This window comes from Nanorana parkeri, unplaced genomic scaffold (assembly GCF_000935625.1).
Source record: "Nanorana parkeri isolate BGI_ZX_2015 unplaced genomic scaffold, ASM93562v1 scaffold1182, whole genome shotgun sequence".
In the NCBI taxonomy this organism is placed as follows: Eukaryota; Metazoa; Chordata; class Amphibia; order Anura; family Dicroglossidae; genus Nanorana; species Nanorana parkeri.
Genome location: NW_017307450.1, coordinates 364,646 through 385,578, shown reverse-complemented (window position 1 = coordinate 385,578; position 20,933 = coordinate 364,646). Strand labels below are relative to the sequence as shown.

At 44.8% G+C, this 20,933-nt stretch overlaps 1 protein-coding gene across 1 annotated transcript; it reads left to right on the top strand.

The window, feature by feature from the left end:
• Window positions 1-1,367: 1,367 nt before the first annotated feature.
• On the top strand, window positions 1,368-19,716 carry LOC108796850 (trichohyalin-like). The gene is made up of 5 exons (XM_018568392.1): window positions 1,368-1,422; window positions 1,606-1,879; window positions 11,023-11,207; window positions 12,815-13,022; window positions 19,662-19,716. The coding sequence occupies exons 1-5, from the start codon at window positions 1,383-1,385 to the stop codon at window positions 19,714-19,716; spliced, it is 762 nt and encodes a 253-aa protein (XP_018423894.1). The 5' UTR covers window positions 1,368-1,382.
• The last annotated feature ends 1,217 nt before the right edge of the window (window positions 19,717-20,933 follow it).

Genomic DNA, 20,933 nt, shown 5'->3' with positions numbered 1-20,933 from the left:
GATGACTGCAATGCTGAAAGGGCAGTGTGCACGTGCGCACACCGGCCCGTACGGCAGTTATCTCTCGATCATGCTAAAAACCAGCTGAAAATCATACGATTCTCGGCTGGTTTTCCAACATGCTCGAAATACAAAAGTCGTGCGACCGTACAATAGAAACGGTTGCACGCCTTCCATACACTGCACGATTATTGTACGAGAATCGTGCAGTGTATGGGCACCTTAAGAGCTGGCTGGCTGGGAAACATATGTGAGTTGAACTTTTTTTTGTTTTTAACCCTAGGCAGAAACGAGCAATTAACCCTTGCAGTGCTGGGGTAACCACTGCAAGGGTGCATAAAATTTCTGCCCTTAGTTCTTTTTTATTGGCTCCTGTCTAAATCGGCCCTGTATGTATGTATGTGAGATAAGGACCTTAGATTGTAAGCTCCTTGAGCAGGGACTGATATGAATGTGTTCTATGTAAAGCACTGTGTAAATTGTCAGTGCTATATAAATTGTAGAAATGTCACCAGCACACCAATCCTTTTAAAATAGCAAAAGCTTCATTTATTGAAGTTCTTTGTCATATGACCAAACAAGCGCTTTCGGGACCGCGCAGGGTCCCTTCATCAGGCTTTAGCATTGAAATGCTAAAGCCTGATGAAGGGACCCTGCGCGGTCCCGAAAGCGCTTGTGAAATGCTACTGGGTGAAATGCTAAAGCCTGATGAAGGGACCCTGCGCGGTCCCGAAAGCGCTTGTTTGGTCATATGACAAAAAACTTCAATAAATTAAGCTTTTGCTATTTTAAAAGGATTGGTGTGCTGGTGACATTTCTACATTTTAGCTGACATTCGCGGCGCCATCCGTGGTCACTGCGAGCACCCCCCACTACAAGGGACATATCGGTAAGGAGTGCGACAAGGATAGTACTTACTGCTATATAAATTGGACACCGAAGGCAAAAATAAAAGCTTAAAGGGTTTTTAACCCTTCCTTTTTCTATCCAAATTTAAAAAAAAAGTTTTGCCTTTGGTTTTACTTTAACAGGAGTAGGTGTATGCCAAGGACATTTGTCTAAATACACTTGCACTAGAAGTTGTTTGCTGTGACTGATCAACATATTTGAAGGCATGGATAAAATACCTGCTAACCCTATATATATTAAATAGGATCCACTATGATGAGTCATTTATTTGCTCTTTCTCTGCTCCCACTCCGTACACAATGTATTGTTGTCACACAGATGATCCCTGTGATCACACACATCCAGCATGGCTCATCCACATGTATAGAGCAGTGTGCCGGCTCTCTGGCGCCTCTAGTGGCTGATCGGTGAATGTCACCGCTGTTATTTGCTTCCTGTACCGGAGTCATAGCGGGGACGTCAGGGTCAGAGGGATGGAGTCTCCGGGACAAGTCCAGAGCAGTGCGGCTGCTGGTGAGAGTGGAAGCAGATGGGTAGCTACAATATAATATTATATCAGCCAATCATGTCTATATTATGGTCGTATCTGATGTGTCAGCTATATGAATAGATAATGAGTGTTTTGCAATATATAGTACACATACATTACACTGATGTCATAGATCATCTAATAAAGTCTTCCTTGTCTATGATCAGTGCGGGACGACTTTGGGGCTTATTCTCCTCCTGGATCCACTCGGAAGCGGCACATCCGATTCGCAGCTCATCATGATATCATCCTTCTGCGGGAGGTCATCCACCACAATCCATTCTGGGTTCGGGAGTTCGGCCAGGTGTGGGCGGCGGTGGCGGAGAGGATGAGCTCAGCCCTTCAGGGAGAAGGCTTCGAGGTGGATGGCCGGAGGTGCAGGGAGAGAACCTCACTACTGCTGGATTATTACAAGAGGCAGAACTTCGCCATGCTGCGCAGGTGGGATATTCTTTTGCACAACCTGACCCTCCGCTGTACTCACTGACCCTCTGCTGTACTCACTGACCCTCCGTGGTACACCCTGACCCTCCGCAGTACACCCTGACACTCCGCTGTACTCCCTGACCCTCTACCCCACACCTTGACACTCTACTGCACACCCTGTACACCGTGACCATCTACTTTACATCCTAACCTTCCACTACACACACTGTACACCCTGACCCTCTGCTGTACTCCCTGACCATCCACTGTACTCCTTGACCCTCTACTGCACACCGTGACCCTCTGCTTTACATCCTGACCTTCCGCTACACACAATGTATACCCTCTACACCCCGCTACACACACTGTAAACCTTCTGGTGCACACCCTGACTCTCAGCTGTACACCCTGACCCTCTACTGTACACCCTGACTTTCCGCTACACATGCTGAACCTCTACTGTACACCGTGACCCTCCTCTGTATACCCTCACCTTCTGGTGTACACCCTGACGCTCTGCTGTAGCTCCTGACCCTCAACATGCTTTCATTCCTTACTGTAGTTCTGATCTAGTTCTTCTATGTGTAATTATATAGAATGCCTTCCCAGAGAGATAAAAGACTACTTCTTTTTTTCCATATGTGATGCCATGAGCTTTGGAACTGATGGGGGGGCTGCGGGAGCACTTGTCATAATGTGCATGTATCCACAGTACATGGCAGACTTACTGTACCCCTAAGTTTTCATTGTTCCAGCATAAACAACTCGGTGCTCTCCTTAGCTGCTGTTGTCATCATCTCCAATGCTTCTTTTTATGTATATTGGACGGGGAACGATGATGAGTCTCATGCATGGTGTTGTATTATCCCGCCACTCGGCTCCACTCTTTGACATCATACGGATCTTGGAAGTGGACACTGTACTGTGCATGCACTCAGGCAATGTAAATTAAAAGAAACATTATTTTTTTTGGTCAGGAGAGACAGAGAGGGGTATTTACAAAGACTGGAGCAGACAGAATCTGGGGGAGCTGTCCATGACAACCAATCAGCTTCCAGCTTTCAGAGCTGAAGTGAGCCAGCTGATTACCGTGCACAGCATTTCCAGATTCTGTCTGCTCCAGTCTTTGTAAGACCCCTAAGGTATCTGCCACATGATTCTGTTTCTATCCAGAAAATGTCAAAGTTTCCAGCAACATTATATGTTTAATACATACCTCTCTGGCAGTTGCTGACTGCTTTCAAGAGCTCTGGTGGCTGAAGAATTTTCAGCATCCAACACTTCCGGGAGTGTCAGTTGCTTGATCCCCGTCTGCACTCCATGGTTCCCTTCACTGACCCTAATGATAAGACACAGTAGAGATGTGGTGGTGGGTAGATGGATCCACAGAGTGAGGGGGGCTACAAATCTGACACACCTGGAAGTGTCAGGTGCTGAAGATTCATCTGTTACTGTCGCTCTGCAAGAATCAGTGTCAGCTGGAGACGTAAGTGTTTAAACCTGCGTGGCCCTAAAAAAAACCAAGAAAGTGTAAACTGCTTTTTAACCTTCATTATGTGTCTATTTTTATATAATAAAAACACAAATATATCTGCGCTCCTCCTAAACCAATATCCCCTATTAAAGCTGCTGTGCCCAAGCTTGCTCACAAAAAGCTTAAAATACCTTTTGATTCTGCCATTCTCCTGTGTGCTCCCCAGCTTCCTCTTCTTTCCTGTCAATGCCATACACAGGTATACACGGGTTCAGATCTGTGGTAGTATTGACAGAAATGCGCAGTACTACTTTCAAAAGGAATGTCAGGACACTGCAAGCCTGTAGTCAGCCTGTTATGTTATTGACCGACGTGCTCATAGTCCAGCTCTCCCTCTAGTGGTTGACAGCAACTTCTGTCAGGAGAAATCTAGCTGTGTATGTAAAACTTGAAGTGCCCATTCTCACCAGAACATTGCATTAATTGGCAGCACGGTGACGTTGTGGTTAGCACTTTTGCTTTGCAGCACTGGGGGTCCCTGGTTCAAAACCCTGGCCGGGACACTATCTGCAAGGAGTTTGCATGTTCTCCCTGTGCTTGTGTGGGTGTACTCCAGTTTCCTCCCACACTTCAAAGACATGCTGGAAGGTTAATTGGCCCTGGTGTAAATTGGCCCTGTATGCATGTGAGATAGGGACCCTAGATTGTAAGCTCCTTGAGGACAGGGACTGATGTGAATGTGCAACATATAAAGCGCTGCATAAAATTGTCTGCGCTATATAAATACCTGTAATAAATAAATCGTACAATACAGTGCGAATAATGCATGCTATCACACAACGCACCTAGCGTGCATTACCGTGCACTAGGTGCATTGTTTTGCCATTCATTGTAATGGCAGCCCAGCACACTCTTTGTCTGCCTTTCCTGTGCAGCACGATGTGCAGTATCGCAGTACCTTGAAGTAGTGGATGCAATATTTCCTTTCAATGCAATGCACAGTATTAAGGTACCATGCATTGCACTGTGCTGCAAAACACGGTGGTCAGGAGGTGTGTTGGAGTGCCATTCAAATGAATGGCAACACATCTACTGCACGGTAATGCACACAAGGTGGGCTGTGCGATAAAGTGCGTACGGTATCGTGCGATCAATGCAATGCTATGGTATGAATGGGCCCCTCTACTCAAGCCCTACATACATGCCTAGATTTCACCTGAAAGAAGTGTCTGTCAACCACTACTGGGAGTGCTGGACTATATGAGTATCTCCATCAATAACATAACAGGCTGACTATGAGCCTGCACGCTTGCACATAATAATATTATTATTATTATTATTATCATCATATCTTAATAATGCAATGCTATGGTGTGAATGGGCCCTTAAAGCTCTACATACACAACAAGATGTCACCTGAGAAAAATAGCTGTCAACCACTACAGGGAGGGCTGACTATGAGCATCGTCATCAATAACATAACAGGCTGACTGAGACTGCAGGCTTGCATATCATTATTATAATTATCATCGTATCTTATTAATGCAATACTATGGTGTGAATGGGCCCGTAAAGCTCTATATACACGACAAGATGTCAACTGAGAAAAGTGGCTGTCAACCACTACAGGGAGGGCTGACTATGAGCATCGTCATCAATAACATAACAGGCTAACTGTGAGACTGCAGGCTTGCATATCATTATTATTATTATTATTATCGTATCTTAATAATGCAAAATACAGCGTGTGGCCTTTCTGAGCAGGCCTCTGTACCTTCATCAGCTTCAGTTCTGAATCTGACCAGAAAATTCCAGACAATGTTAAAAGACAAAGTAAACACCTAGGGATCTATTTATAAACAATTTTTAGAGCCATTCGCCCTGCCAATCTCTGTGAAAACTCCTTCTGTGTAAAAAGTAGTAAATATGAATGTTCTTAGCATATTTGAACTTTTGGTTGAATGTAATGTAATACAGCATTTAGGCCAGTAGATGAAGCTGAGAAGCTTAGGAAATAAAGACTTATTTCTTATGCTCCTCAACTCCATCTAGTGGCCATAATGCAGTATTGCATTTTGTTACATTTGACCAGAAAGGAAAATATACTATATGAAGAATATTGGTTCTTGCCTCTATTCACAATGGAATGAATGTTCACAGAGATTTGCATGGCGAATGGCTCTGCCAGGTGTTTATAATTGTATTAATTTTGAGCTTTACCATTCCACTACGTTACATAAAGAGCAGACTGTTGATTTTATTTTGGGGTAAACATATGGGGGTGCACATATTCTGTAAACCTAGCATTGAGGACAATTACAAGAAAATTAATTTTTTTATTATTGTTCATGATATACTATCAATAAAAAACAAGAAAACAAAATATATGTATACTATAGCTTGTAAAGGAGGAGGGACCCTGATGTAAAGGTGGAGGGACTCTGGTGTAAAGGAGGAGAGACTCTGATGTAAAGGTGGAGGGACTCTGATGTAAAGGTGGAGGGACTCTGATGTAAAGGTGGAGGGACTCTGATGTAAAGGTGGAGGGACTCTGATGTAAAGGTGGAGGGACTCTGATGTAAAGGAGGAGGAACTCTGATGTAAAGGAGGAGGGGCTCTGGTGTAAAGGAAGAGGCACTCTGATGTAAAGAAGGATAGACTCTGGTGTAAAGGAGGAGGGACTCTGATGTAAAGGAGGAGGGACTCTGATTTAAAGAAGGAGAGACTCTGGTGTAAAGAAGGAGGGACTTTGGTGTAAAGAAGGAGGGACTCTGGTGTAAAGGAGGGACTCTGATGTTAAATGGGAGAGTGAATTGAAGGGGGAAACTCCACATCGTCTTTTCTTTTTCTTTTTTTATGTGGGGTCCCCCATTAAAAATCCATACTAGACCCCTGTCTAGGATAAGGGTTTGGTATTGATTTGGGAGGGGGTATCGGCTAACTAATCGATTTTGAAAATAATCGTTAGCTGCAGCTCTAGCACACACCATTTTTTCTTTTACATTAAGGTTTTCCCCATTTTAGTCTGGGGTGCCTCGAGATTTTGCATACTTTGAAAAGGTTCCATAACTGGAAAAAGGTTGAGAACGCTGGATTGGATCACCTTCAGGTTAGTTAGTAACGCATGGTGTCCACTTTTATCAACTAGGAATTCTAGGACCCGTAGTTTAGTGTTCCTCTGAAACTTCGTTTTAGTGTGATGGAAATTTTCAGCACTTCAAAGCAAAGCAACTACGAGACACCAACGTAAATGAAGTCCTTATGAGCTACATAATGTACCCAAAATAGCTAATGCTTATATTAGGCTTCTATCTGCCTGGCTCCTGCTGGTAAAATACATTCTTTGGGCTCATACCCATGAACAGTATTATTTTCTGGTCTATTGTATAGATATTATTTATTAACGTGTTAGAATTCTGAACTTTCCTATCCTTCAGACTGTATATTCTGCATCTATGTGTTTACCTCACCTGCTGTCATAGTTTTTATTTGTACTAATTGAATGTGTATTTTTGGATGTTGCCCCTTGTACCCTTCTATAATTCTCTGTATAAAAAAATGTAGGTTAGAATCGTGAATGCCTAGAGCAGGGTTAGGCAAACTTGGGCCCTCCAGCTGTGGTGAAACTACAAGTCCCGTCATGCCAATGGCTGCCAAAGTCTTGCCATGATTGTAGTTTGACCACAGCTGGAGGGCTGAAGTTTGCCTACCCCTGGTCTGGAGGGTATTTGCCTATAAGCAGTATGGGAACTCTCATGCATATAAAATGAGAAAAGAACAAACAAAGCTAAACTGGGGAAAGACGGATAAAAATATTGTATACAAAACCAAAATTAGGCCTCGTTCATACGGGCAGCAATGGTGTAGTAAAAACAAGTAGCTGATCCACATTTGTACCATCCCCTCCCGTGACCACCTACCTTAAAGCTAAAATATCGGCTGCGTAGGCTCCTGTGCAATAAGTGGGACAGTGCTGCAAACGCGTGGGTACGTGGTATTACAAATGAAAATCCCCACCGAGATTTTTAAAAACCCGGCATTTAGGGAGCGCTTTTATCACCCACTCAACGCCGGGCAGCTACTGCTTTTCTACCCCGCGTCTGAACGAAGCCTTACAGCAGGGGTGGGCAACTCTGGCCCCCCAGCTGAGCTTTAACTACAATTCCCAATATGCATTTGCCTCTGGGAGTCATGCCTGTAAATGTCATTCTTGCAATACCTCATGGGACTTGTAGTTCCACAACAGCAGGAGGGAGAGAGTTGCCCAACCCTGCTTTACAGTAACCATGGGTGCTGAAAATCTCGGCTTATACTCGAGTATATACGGTATATCTTTTCTGACTTTGCTTGTGCATGTTCTTGCTGGTGTTTCAGCAAAAATAGACAGGAAGAAAGTTATTACAGGCAGCCCCCGAGTTACAAACATCCGACTTACATACAACCCCTACTTACAAACGGAGGCGATTACAGCAGGGGGTCCCAGGCCGCAGCCAAAGTGTACTTTGCAGCGTTACAGTAGTTGTAATGCTATCCTGCTCGTGCCGACGAGGAGTGCCCGCCTTTTTGGGTCTGGTTCGTAGTACTGTACGTATGTTACACAAAGTTGGCTCTTGTTAGACGTGCAGACAACGGGTGCCCGCCTCTTCTTCCGGGTCACTGTGAGGTTTAAGGTGGCCATACACCTACTTTTGTCTTGCGAGGGTTGTAAAGTAATTTACAAAACGTACGACCTGCCATTCTTGGACAGGCAGATCGTAGTTGCGATCATCGCAAGCCCGCCCCGCTGAGGGGCGGGCTTCCGATGACTGGAATGCTGAACGGGCCCATTCGGCAGTTGTCGAACAAGCACGCCACTAACCCGCCAAGAATCGTACGATTCTCGGCGGGGTTTTCAGCCTGCTTGTTCGACGGAAGACGTGTGATCGTACAGTAGAAACAGTCGCACGCCTTCCATACACTTTGCGATTATCGTACGATCGCGGGATTTCCCGCGATTATCGTACGATAATCGCACAGTGTATGGACACCTTTATACTGCTGTCTGTATCCTCATTAGAAAGATTTTATCTCACTTCCTGTTCTTGAGACAACAGGAAGTGAGAGGAAATCTACAACTAGCAAGGGAAATTCACTCCTGTAAGAGTTATCATGGGAAAATGGTGTCTCCAATGAAGCTTTACAAAACACAAAAAATCCCCACCACTGGTGCTGGGGATTTTTTGTGTTGTGTACTGTTGTAAGCCTCCCATGTGCACCCTGCTACAAAGGCTGGTTATAAATGTATGCAGTTACCATCTTTTTCTAGTTTTCCAATGAAGTTTTATCACCAATCCTTGAATCCACGACAACCCAAAATGTTCAAAATCCAATTGTTACAGGAACAGAAAGTGATGTGAAATCTTCTGAGCAGGGGCACACACAAAAAAACAAACGTTACCGGGGGTTAACCCTTCCCTATGCTATCCAAAGCTAAAAAAAATGCCTGGAGTTGCACTTCAAAAATGTACATGTTCCAAATTCAACTTAAGAACAAACCTACAGTCCCTATCTTGTTCGTAACCCTGGGACTGGCTGTACTTGCTGTATGTAGACACTCTTCAACCACAGTGTGTACACTACTGTACATAGATTCCCATGTGCTATAGGTGCGCCCTGAGGATGGCCTTGACAACCTCTGCAGGTGCAAATGCAGGCAAACTAGGTGGAATTTATTTTTAAATGGTCAGTTACATTTGGATGAGTCCTTTGTACCGTACACCAATACATATCTTACAAAAAAATGTACACACCCCTGTCTGTGTAGCCCAATATATTATGTCAGGCTAAAGAAATCTGAAAAGTCAAAGTTGGCAGTATTGTTTGATTGCTAAAAAAAAATCCAAAATGTTGGGTTGTCCTCAGAACAGGACCGGAAATCTTCCACTGGGGACACTTATTCTGACCTTGTTGACCACCAGGGATTTCCCTGTCTGTGGAGGGATTTCTTCTCACTTCCTGTTGTGGCTATTGGACAGGAGGTGAATGGAAATCTCCCCAATGGGACACAGATGGTTATAACCCTCCCTTACTCCATCCAAAACTTACAAAAAATAAAGTTTGGGCTTCAGTTCTACTTTAAAGTTTCTTTTACATAAGCCAACTTTTGATTTATGTTTAGTAGACAGTTTAAGTATTGCAGGGAACGCAGGCTCACCACGCTGATATACAATATCCTTAACAGGTTATTTATACATTTTTCATGCACGGATGTTTGACAGAGAAAACTAAATTGTCATAACAGTGAGTATCTCATACAACTCGCAGGCTGGAAAAGACATTGCACTTGGAAATGGATGTAATGGGACCAGTTTTTAACCCATGATGTTCAGCCAGTGTGTAAATAAGACACAGGTGAGGGATGAGGAAGGATAAAGGGAAAGGCAGAGGAAGGAAGGATAGGGGAATTGGGGTGCTGGAAACCCTAGGTCAAGAACAACATACAAGGGGGGGATTTATTAAAACTGGAACAGCCAGAATCTGGAGCAGTTGCCCAGGGCAACCAATCAGCTTCAGTTTGTTCAGTTAAGCTTTGAAAGTGAAACAGAGAAGCTGATTGGTTGCCATGCACAGCTGCTCCAGATTGTGGCTACTCCACTTTTGATGAATTCCCCTCAAAGTGTTCTGTAATGCTCCGGTGAACGGTCTGATGGGTTTAGGTCATCATTAAAACCAGAGGCACGTTCAGTTCCTTAGCCAAGCGCTGAGTAGCTGTTCTGTAGCACTTCAGTTCGTGGCAGCAGCTTCACTGAACGCTTCGGGTGCACAGTGCTAAGCAAAATGGCGGAGGATTGCAGTGCAACACGCTGTTCCGCAATACTGTGCGGTGTGGTGAAAAAAGTAGCCCATGCACTAATGTTTTGGTATTTCAGTACCAGGTGTTGCACTGCAACGCACGGCCACCAGGAGGTGCTGTGGGATGCCATTCAAATAAATAGTAACGCAACACACCTAGCACACACAGATGTACTGTGTGATAGCGTGCATTAAGCACATTGTAACATGCTTTTAGCACACTGAAGGTTCATTTTGTGTTTTATTGTTATTTTCAAAGCATCATGCATCAACAGTAATGGATTTTGGTGGTCACAGCCTGGAAACACTTTGCAGCAGAGGTAAAGGTACAGCATGACATGAAAATTTGAGGTGCTAGCTAACAAGAGCAAGGTTGTATATACTCAGTGTGGACATAGCCCTCAGTCTTATATCTTATATTTTCATTTACCAATATATGGAACTGGTCCTTTCTTCAGCATAGTGGAAAGCTTTTGTACATTCATAAGGTTTGCAAAAACAGAAGTCTTATTGATAGCAAGTTTAAATGGCTTTATACATCACTTTCAGGCCTTGTCTAGCTCCCACATATTTGATGCTCAGAGGATAAGAATTTAGGTCATGGTGTTGGAGGCACCAAAGGATCAGGCGGCATTGACCGAGACACCCTGGAAATTGTGAGACCATCCCTTTAATTCATATAGTTGACTCATATAGTTGCATTGGAGGCTACAGGTTGGGGGGACTTGTCATGTAAATGATGTGAATATATTAATGTTTCGGCTTTTGCCATCTGGAACCCCCTAGTTTCCTGTAGGGTGCAGCACTTTGTTTCCTATATCATGCCCTGTCTGATATAAGTCCCTTTACACAGGGGTGGCACAGAGGCCATGTACATGGAGAAAGAGGACTTGCTGCGGAAGATCCTGGAACTGGAGTCAGAGAAATGGGAAGTAGGTTCCGATCCACGGCACAGGGACCCTTTGAGAGACGCCCTTTGTGTGAACGTCGGCGAGGAAGTGCTACGCAGAGCACAGGAGGAGGCGACTGCTACGCTTGGTCTGTACATCTTATTGTTCAAACCCTCCTTTGTTTTGTGTTTTTTTTGCCATATTACCTTCATAAATACCAATTATATTCCTAATTACTTCTTCAATATATTTTATAATAATCTAATCCAGCCTTTCTCAACTAGGGTGCCTTCTGGCTTCCTCAGGGGTACCTCAAAATTTTCGCACACCATCATGCCTTTTCAAGGTGCAGGGAGGCCAGACCGCTACTACCATTAAAACAAATTATGCCAGTCGATGGAGGGATGGATCTATTTAGAGATGTATAGATTGTATAGGGTCCCCCCTTAAATGCATACTAGACCCCTGTCTGGCAAAGGATCTGGTATGGATTTTGGAGGGGCCACACAATGCTTTTTACATTTTAGACTGGGGTGTCTTGAGATTTTGCATACTTTTAAAGGGTGCCATCACTGGAAAAAGGTCGAGAAACGCTGGTCTGTTCTACAAAGGTGTTTTTTAGGCTTCAGAATTGCAGCATCTGCTTTATTTTTGACTGGCCAGTCCTTTAGGCTGGATTCAAAGGTGTTTCACATATAGCAATGCACACATGTAGGTGTGAATGGGCCAGTATTGTTCACACAATGCGCATAACAGTGAACCAGCCGAAACAATGAAATGTTGACTTGGAATTTATTTTAGTGCATCAAAATGCATGTGCTTTGCTGCATCAAAATGGACAAGTGTTCATAGCCACAAGGTATTAAAGTGTAACTGAAGCCATTTTTTTAGTTTTGGATAGAGTGAAGAGGAATTAGAAGACCTGACAGGTTTTTATTGCTGTCTGTGCCCTTGTTAGGGTGATTCACCCTCTCTGTTTGTCCTGGTGACCATTATCAGTGAAAGGGAAAGCAAATCCCAAATTTTAGGTTGTCACCAGAAAAGTAACAGTAACACTAATTCTGGTAGCTAGGGATGATCTCAGGTTTGGACCAAACCTAAGCTCCTCCTAACAAGGAAGTGCCATGGTCACTTCCACCCAATTAGTTGTAGGCCGGACACTCCCTGCCCCGCAGCTGCATATCAACAAAGGGACGGGATTTTTGTGCTGGTATAATTTCCCTTATATGGCCACATAGCCATATTAGGTAAATGTAATTTACCAAATATAGGCATTTAACCATATAAGGTCAGTGATGTCACTGCATCGTGACCCTTTGCTTACATCAAGCTGTGGGCGGAGGATTCCCTACCTGCAGCTGATTGGGCGGCACGGAGGGATCTTCCTTCCATGTTCGTGGGGGAGCTCTTTCCGGGTTCGGAAGAGCTCAGGTTCAGACCAGGTTTGGTCAGAACCTAAGCTCTTCTCGGGTTTGGTCAGAACCTGAGCTCATCCCTACTGGTTACCGTGCTAACCACCAGGAATTTCCCTCTCTTTGGAGGAATTTCCTCTCGCTTCTTGTTATGGCTATCGGACAGCAAGTGAAGGAAAATCTCCCCAATGGGACACAGATAGCAAAAAAAAGCTGACATGGGTTACAACCCTCCCATACTCTATCCAACCTGAAAAAGGTTTGGCTCCAGTCCTACCTTAATTCTATGTTATATTATTCTATCAAATTGATTCTGTTAACCTATAGTATATTTCAGTTCCAGCAATGGAATCCAAGCAAGAAGACAACAACATGGGAGAAAGGCTGGTGAAAAAAAAAGAATGCGAAGGCTGCTGCAATGCATACGCTCGAATACTGCAACACTTAGAACGGAGAGCCGAGGCAGAGCAGCGCCTACGGGAAGAGGAACTAGCTCTGCGCCGGGAAGAACTGCAGCTACAGAGGGAGAGAGCCGTGTTGGAGAGAGAGAGGCAGGAGGCCGAGCGGAGAGAGAGGGAGAGGAGGTTCGAGCTGGAAAGGGAAGAGAGACAAGTCATCTTAGAAATATTGAGAGAGAAAATGATCAAGTGACAGCCCGGCACACCAACACACAAGGAATGTGACAACGTGAATGGGAATAAAAGAGCACAGCTGTTAAGAGGGATGGGACAGGTGTGTGAGTGAATGGCGGGGTCACAGATAGGGATGGCCTGTCACGCTGCTAATAGTGAAAGGAGAGATATCGGAGGGGGAGGGGAGGAAATGAATAATGACTGAGACAAGTGACACAGGACCACAGAGCAAACAGGACAGAGACACCAAATTAGCCAAGAGGTTAGAGGCTGTGTAGTTAAAGGGAAAAGGAGAAAGTGAGCCCATAGGCGTGACTGTAACAAAGGCCGCACACCCAGAAGTAAAGCTAGTTGCGCATGTTATAATCTGATTGTACTGTCACTTCTAGGCTTGGCGTATTTCCTAAATATTCAGTTTATTTTACTTATCACTTTATCAATTACTACATACTTGTTAGTATATCTAGTAGGCAACTACAAGTCCCATTGCATTCAGGCATTGGAAGACTGATAGCCACAGGCATGACTCCCAAAGGCAGGGTAGATTCAGCACAGCTAGGATGCCAAGGTTGCCTAACCCTGATCTAGGCTTGTTCACTCAAGTTGTAAAGTGTATTACCTGCTTCAGAGATGTACGAACCGTGTAAAACGTCACCAGTAACCGCAAAAAGATAGCAGCCAAGACATTCGCACTTATAACATGCCATCAAAGGCTTCACTGCCACCAAATTACAGAAAACTTTGAGGGAATGTTGGAATTTTGCATTTCTTCTGCCTCTATCTTGAGAAGGACAAAGGTGCTGTGCCGCCATATTTCTGAAGATCAACTAGATCATCTAGAACCAACAGCTTCCTTGTCCTCCACAAGATGACAATTGAGAGCATGTGCATTGCTAACATTCCATCAAAGGCATTTCCTTCTGGCCTAACCTGTGCAGTTTTATTGCAATATGGTGGCGGGAACCCCTCTGACAGATTGTTAAAAGTAGTTATCTCCACTGCTGTCATCTTGGAAACGACTAGGAGACGTTAGTCTCTACAGCCATTTTCTTAAAGTCAATGTGGCAGAGTAAAACCACCGCACTATGCTGTGTGTAGCATACTGAAGACGGCCATATTCTATAAGCTTCACTGAGTGTTGTATACTGTGGACCACTGTATTTCATATGCTATGCTGTATATTGTATGTTCACCCCCACACTGCATAAGCTGGGTTGTGTTACCTTCTCTTGCTCACCACACTCCAGAACTGTGCTGCAAGTTTTACACTCTGTAGTGTCACACTCCATGTGCTGTGCTATACATTACATGCTGTTAACCGCCACACTCCATACCCCGAGATGTATGTTTTATAATATGGGCTTCATACACTGACGCCCTGTACCTTGTATACTCCAGAACACCACATTCCATGCACTAACCTGTTAAGTACATGATCTGGACCGCCACATCCCATGCACTGTGCTGTACATGACATATTCTGGCCCGCTACACTCCATGCACTGTGCTGTACATTACATACTCTGGACCGCCGCACTCCATGCACTGTGCTGTACATTACATATTCTGGACCGCCGCACTCCATGCACTGTGCTGTACATTACATATTTTGAACCACCGCTCTCCAAGCCTGTGCTGTGCATTACATGCTCTGGACCACCATACTTCCTATGCAGCTTTGTACATTACATACTCTGGACTGCCACACTCCATATGCTGGATTGAATATTACATTATGTGAACTGCAACATTCCATATGCTGTGCTGTATTTTACATACTCTGGAATGCCATTACCCCTACATTGCTCTGTATGTTACAAGTGCCACACCACTCCAGTTCATTTTATTTACCATCTTATGTTTTATCACACTGCACTCTGTACACTGTGCTGTATGTAATACACTGCATACTGCTGATCATCATACAGTCATCATATAAATACCAGTAGCAATATTTTTGGTCTTTGGAATGCCAACCTGTTTAAGGAACGGCTCATTTTTGCTACTAAATATACAAAATTACAAATCATATGGATAGTTACTTGTTTTTTACCCAGCTAAAGGCACAGATTTTAGGAGGATCAGACTATAGGTTGTAAATAATATATATAATATTGTGCTGCGTACATTGACTACTTGACTTTTTTTCTTAATGTCAAAGAACAAAGTTTGTTCAATTTAAAGACAATGGAAATAAAAATATTCTCGGTAAACAAATCACTTATTTTCAGATTTCATTTTATGTTGTTTTTTGTTTAATTCCGTTATTAAGAACAATGAATAGAGTACATTGTGGAAAACCAAGTGGTGCCTGAAACAATAGGCAATAACGTACACTCCTAAAAGTTATCTGAAACATAACATTACAATCAAGAGTAGTCAAGGACAATTCACTGAGGCAGAGCATCGGCTATATGGTATTCCCATGCAGATAACAATGTGCTGAGAATTACCTAAAGAGGCACTTTACCCTTATCTTCAAAATAACAACAAAGGAACCTTTACAAATGTTTAGTAATGACAATCTACAAACAGATACTTCTAGGCAATTGCCGGCTTTTTATTTTTTGAATAACTTATTTTTCTGTTCTTTCCCAGTCTTCTGACAGTGGCCATTTTAACTAAGGGCAGGTTAGTAGATCTCACTTTACTTCTTGGAGCTCTGGCACATGTGACCATGCACATCATCTCAGGGGAGGAAAATGCCTTTCCCTGAGATCTCATAAGATTACAGATGAGATTTCCCAGCAATTGACTGCTGATGTAACCTTCCCAGGATGCAATGCTCGGGCACAATTACATCGTTAGTGGACCAGGAAGTGGAAAAAAGAACTTGTAAATAAAATAAAAATATGTGTTTAGCTATGAATGTAAGATAATTTCATACCAGCAAGAGGAGCTGTATGCTGATGTGATTTTTAGTCAAAGAGGGTAAAGGACCACTTTAAACAAAATGGAGACTATAAATGGCGGGAAACTGATTTTGAAACACCCCTAAAAAGGGATCCAGAAGAAAACCAGAAACTTATAAAACTCAGTAAATATTGGAAGGAGGAGAATAGGGGGAAAAGAGAGAAAAAAATAAGGGAGCAGAGGGGAAAAGAAGAAAGGAAACAGGAAGATCAGAGGAGAAAGATTCTCGTCCCCAAGACTTGAGGCGCTGGGGCACTGGAGACAAGGACACTGTCCCAATCCCCTCACAAATGAGACCACCTCACATTGGAGAGCTAGCATTGTTAAGATTGGCTTGAGAATATGGGCACATGGTCCGGAAGTAGAACCAGGGTCCCCACGTGGACCTGAACCGTTCCTCAGTGTTGGAGAGAAGAGGTTAAGTCTTCCATTTGGCAGATGTCATTAAAGGAGAACTATGGGGTTAAGGCTTTTCTCCATAGTTCTCCTTAGGGTAACGGGAGGACACAAACTAGCGTCCTCCCGTCACCCTGGGCTCAGTATACGGCTCTATAGCCACCCGATCGCTTCTATGTTGTGTGGGAATGTGTGCCACCAGCTATCCCAGACTCCGCTGTCTGCATTCTTCTATTGGAGGGAGATCAGCACACTCCCAGTGTATTACATCGTTTCTTGTGTCACTTTGTAATTTCTCTGGCTACTGTACCCGGAGAAGAAGTTGGTGAAGCAGATCGCTGCTTCTTTGGGGATCCATAGGTGACATTAGGGGTCTCATAGACCCCTGCTGTCTCCATAAAAAGGACCTGTCACTGTATGTGTGCTACAGGCCCCCTATGTGACCCCATCTTTTATATTTTTCCAAGAAAATGGCTAAAAGTAAATGTTTCATAACATAGGGAAAACAAGTTATTTTTTCAAAATCTTTGGTACTTATTTTCTTTATCTAGTAAAAAATATAAAACTAAAAAAAAAAGTGGTGATTAAATGCCATGAAAAGAAAGCTCTATCTGTCCCCAAAAAAAAATATCAAATTAATTTCGGGACGCCGTTGAATGAGTGAATAAACCTCAGTGCTGAATACTGAAAAATGGCCTGGACAGGAAGAGGCTTTAACACCCCGGTCATCAAGTGGTTATGAACTGATTGCATGGTCCATTGACACAAAATGATTTTAAACTGTTTGCTTTGAGGGATTACAGACAGTTCCTATCAAGGGCACAATACACAGAAGTATAGATACATAGTCTTGCATCAAGTATAGATACATAGTCTGCAATCACTTTAACTCCCCACCTCTACCATTGTTAAGATACGATAGGCGCACAGGGGGTGCATTGTATTCAATGTGTCGGCTGACTCATAGACTTGCTTTGTGAGAAGTAAGCAAACAATTCATACAATTGTGTAAGACGGCAAAGGAGGAAAAGGAGCCTGCATATGTAATCAGGGCCACCATTAGAAATCTTGGGGCCCTGTAAACCCTACCTGACAGGGCCCCCCTCCTGACTAAGCAGCGCACAGTGAGATGCTGTATCATGCTCTAATGTGCAGGAGGAATAGAGCAGAGGTTCTCATCCTTAGTGAGGCCAAGGCCCTGTAGTTTTCTTCCAAAACCTTCCTTAAAGTAGAAGCAAAGTGGTTATTAATAATATAGAGCTCTGGAGGTGATTGCCAGAATGAGCTAGTATGCACAGCATATTAACACAATATGGCTGACTTACTTGCAGACAATGTCCTTCTACATTGCTGTCTGCTCTCCCCTTCGTCGCTGGCACTGCCATCTTCTCACAGTCTTCTTTCAGGCTCTTTCATTGGCTGGCTGGCTAAATGTAACTCCTGTGCATGAGAGTTACTTCATTCCAGCATGCTGCACTGAAAAAAGATTGATAGACCTATATAGCAGGCACTGGGCAGGTGACACATCTGTTCATTGCATGCAGTGCTACGTGTGTCCTTCAGCACAGGTCTCCTCCACTCACCCATGCTGTCGCTGACTCCCCCTGCGCCACTTGTGGATTTTGTGTGATCGCTCCACTACTGCAGGTGTAGAGTTGACACTGGTGTCTCCCAGCAGTCTGATAATCAAAAGAAACCCATCGCACACCTGACCGGATAATACCCTTAAGTATTGGGTGGGTACCAAGCGACCACGGATGCCTCCGCAAATCAGTATAAATATGAATAAGTGACTCGCACTCGGAACCCCGTTTGGTCCCTTCATAAGGCAAACAAAACTCTGCACCCCCTACATCCCTCTTCTTACTTTGCTCACTTCTGCACCCCCTGAATCCCTATTCCTACACTGCTCACCTCTGCACCCTCTGAATTCCTCTTCTTACTTTGCTCACCTCTGCACCCCCTGAAATTCCTCTTCTTACTTTGCTCACCTCTGCACCCCTACATCCCTCTTCTTACTTTACTCATCTCTGCACCCCCTACATCCCTCTTTTTACTTTGCTCACCTCTGCACCCCATGCATCCCACTTCTTACTTTGCTCACCTCTGCACCCCCTGCAACCCTCTTCCTATTCTGCACCCCCAGGATCCCTGTTCCTACTCTGCTCACCTCTGCATCCCTCTTCCTACACTGCTCACCTCTGCACCTCCTGCATCCCTCTTCTTACACTGCTCACCTCTGCATCCCTCTTCCTACACTGCTCACCTCTGCACCTCCTGCATCCCTCTTCTTACACTGCTCACCTCTGAATCCCTATTCCTACACTGCTCACCCCTGCACCCTCTGAATTCCTCTTCTTACTTTGCTCACCTCTGCACCCCTACACCCCTCTTCTTACTTTGCTCATCTCTGCACACCCTACATCCCTCTTCTTACTTTGCTCACCTCTGCACCCCCTGCATTCCACTTCTTACTTTCCTTACCTCTGCACCCCCTGCAACCCTCTGCCTATTCTGCACCCCCTGGATCCCTGTTCCTACTCTGCTCACCTCTGCATCCCTCTTCCTACACTGCTCACCTCTGCACCTCCTGCATCCCTTTTCTTACACTGCTCACCTCTGCCTCCCTCTTCCTACACTGCTCACCTCTGCACCTCCTGCATCCCTCTTCTTACACTGCTCACCTCTGCATCCCTCTTCCTACACTGCTCACCTCTGCACCTCCTGCATCCCTCTTCTTACACTGCTCACCTCTGGAATTCCTCTTCCTACACTGCTCACCTCTGCACCTCCTGCATCCCTCTTCTTACACTGCTCACCTCTGCATCCCTCTTCCTACACTGCTCACCTCTTCACCTCCTGCATCCCTCTTCCTACACTGCTCACCTCTGCACCTCCTGCATCCCTCTTCTTACACTGCTCACCTCTGCATCCCTCTTCCTACACTGCTCACCTCTGCTCCCCTTTTCCTATTCTGCTCAACCCTGCATCCACTCTGCCCACCTCTGCATCTCTCTTCCTATTCTGCTCAACCCTGCATCCTTCTTCCTACACTGCTCACACTTTGCACTACTTATGGCAGGGTGTGCAGAGGTGAATAGTGTAGTAAGAGGGATCCTTGCAGAGGGTGAACATGTTAAGTGCTGAAAGAGGGTAGCAGTTTGCCACCCTCTTCCAACACTATTACCTTCTGCATACTTCATCTTACACTGTGCACCCCCCTTTTTCTAAGCTGCTTACCTCTTGCAGTTTAGCTCCTGCCGGAGACACCAAGGACTGTGAGCGGTGCAGAGGTGGAGCTTAATCCCGGGAACGGCGGAGCCTAGCAGACGGCCCCACCCACTCACCATGGCAACTAGTTCAAGGACAGGCTCCTCTCCTCCTTCCATGCACCGAGCCCCGACACCTTCGATAAGGAGGGGAGGAGTCTGTCCATCAATTGGTTACTATGGCAAGTGGGCAGGACCATCGTTCTTCCCTAGGGACTTGATGGGGCCCGAGCCCGATACAGGAGTGCTGCCTGCACCCCCCTGATAGCGGCCCTGTATGTAATAAACAATACGATTGCTTCTATTTACATACAAGATATATGTAAGGAAGTTAAATGATCTGTAACCGGCAATAGGTCTCACATTTTACAAAGTCGGACAGAAGTGAGCTGTCCCTGGGGAGATCGGTTCTCCTGCACATACCATCTCTAATGCCGATCTGCCCTGGAAGAGCTCACAAAGCGTTGTAATGCTTGACATAATGGGTGGTCACACATTCCACCGCCGGAAAACTGGGCGGGATTACGTTAAAATGTGTGACCACGTGACGGGTCACACATTCTAACGTAATAACAAATGTTGGTAGAACACTGGACTGTCCAGGTGAATCCCGGATGGGTGGCAACCCTGGAGACTTTGCGTGCCTCTGCGGAAAAAAATCCCCTGGCGGCATTTTTTTATTTTACTAAGTTGCATTTATTAGCTGTTTCCACCAGCCGCACGTCTACCGCAATGTCCCATTCCTGGAACACAAGGGTTTGCATATATATTGTTTCCTTGCGTTCTGGGGTAGGAGGGGGCGTGGCAGTGCCATTCAAGTCAATGGCACTGCAGAAATGCCCCCCGCCCACAGTACGATCGGCCGCGAAGGAACGTGCGGTAATAAAATCCCCTGCGTTCCAGTGTAGTGGGATCGCAAAAAATCATGCATGAACGATTTTTTGGGATCCCACCGCATTGGAACGCAGGGCATTTTATTACCGCACGTAACTGTGCGGCTGATCGTACTGTGGCCGAGTCTGCAGTGCCGCCCCAGAGCGCAGGGAGACTTTATATAGGCAATCCCTTGCGTTCCGGGCACGGGACATTGCAGTAGATGTGCGGGCAGGTGGAAACAAGCCCTTAAGTAGAACACCAGACACATGTTTTATTTGTTTTGTGTGTATTAAAATATATCACATAACATCTGTGTCCCCGACCTTCATTTCCTATTGTGTCACCTATAAAGAAATTGTGTCAGGTTTTGTTCCCC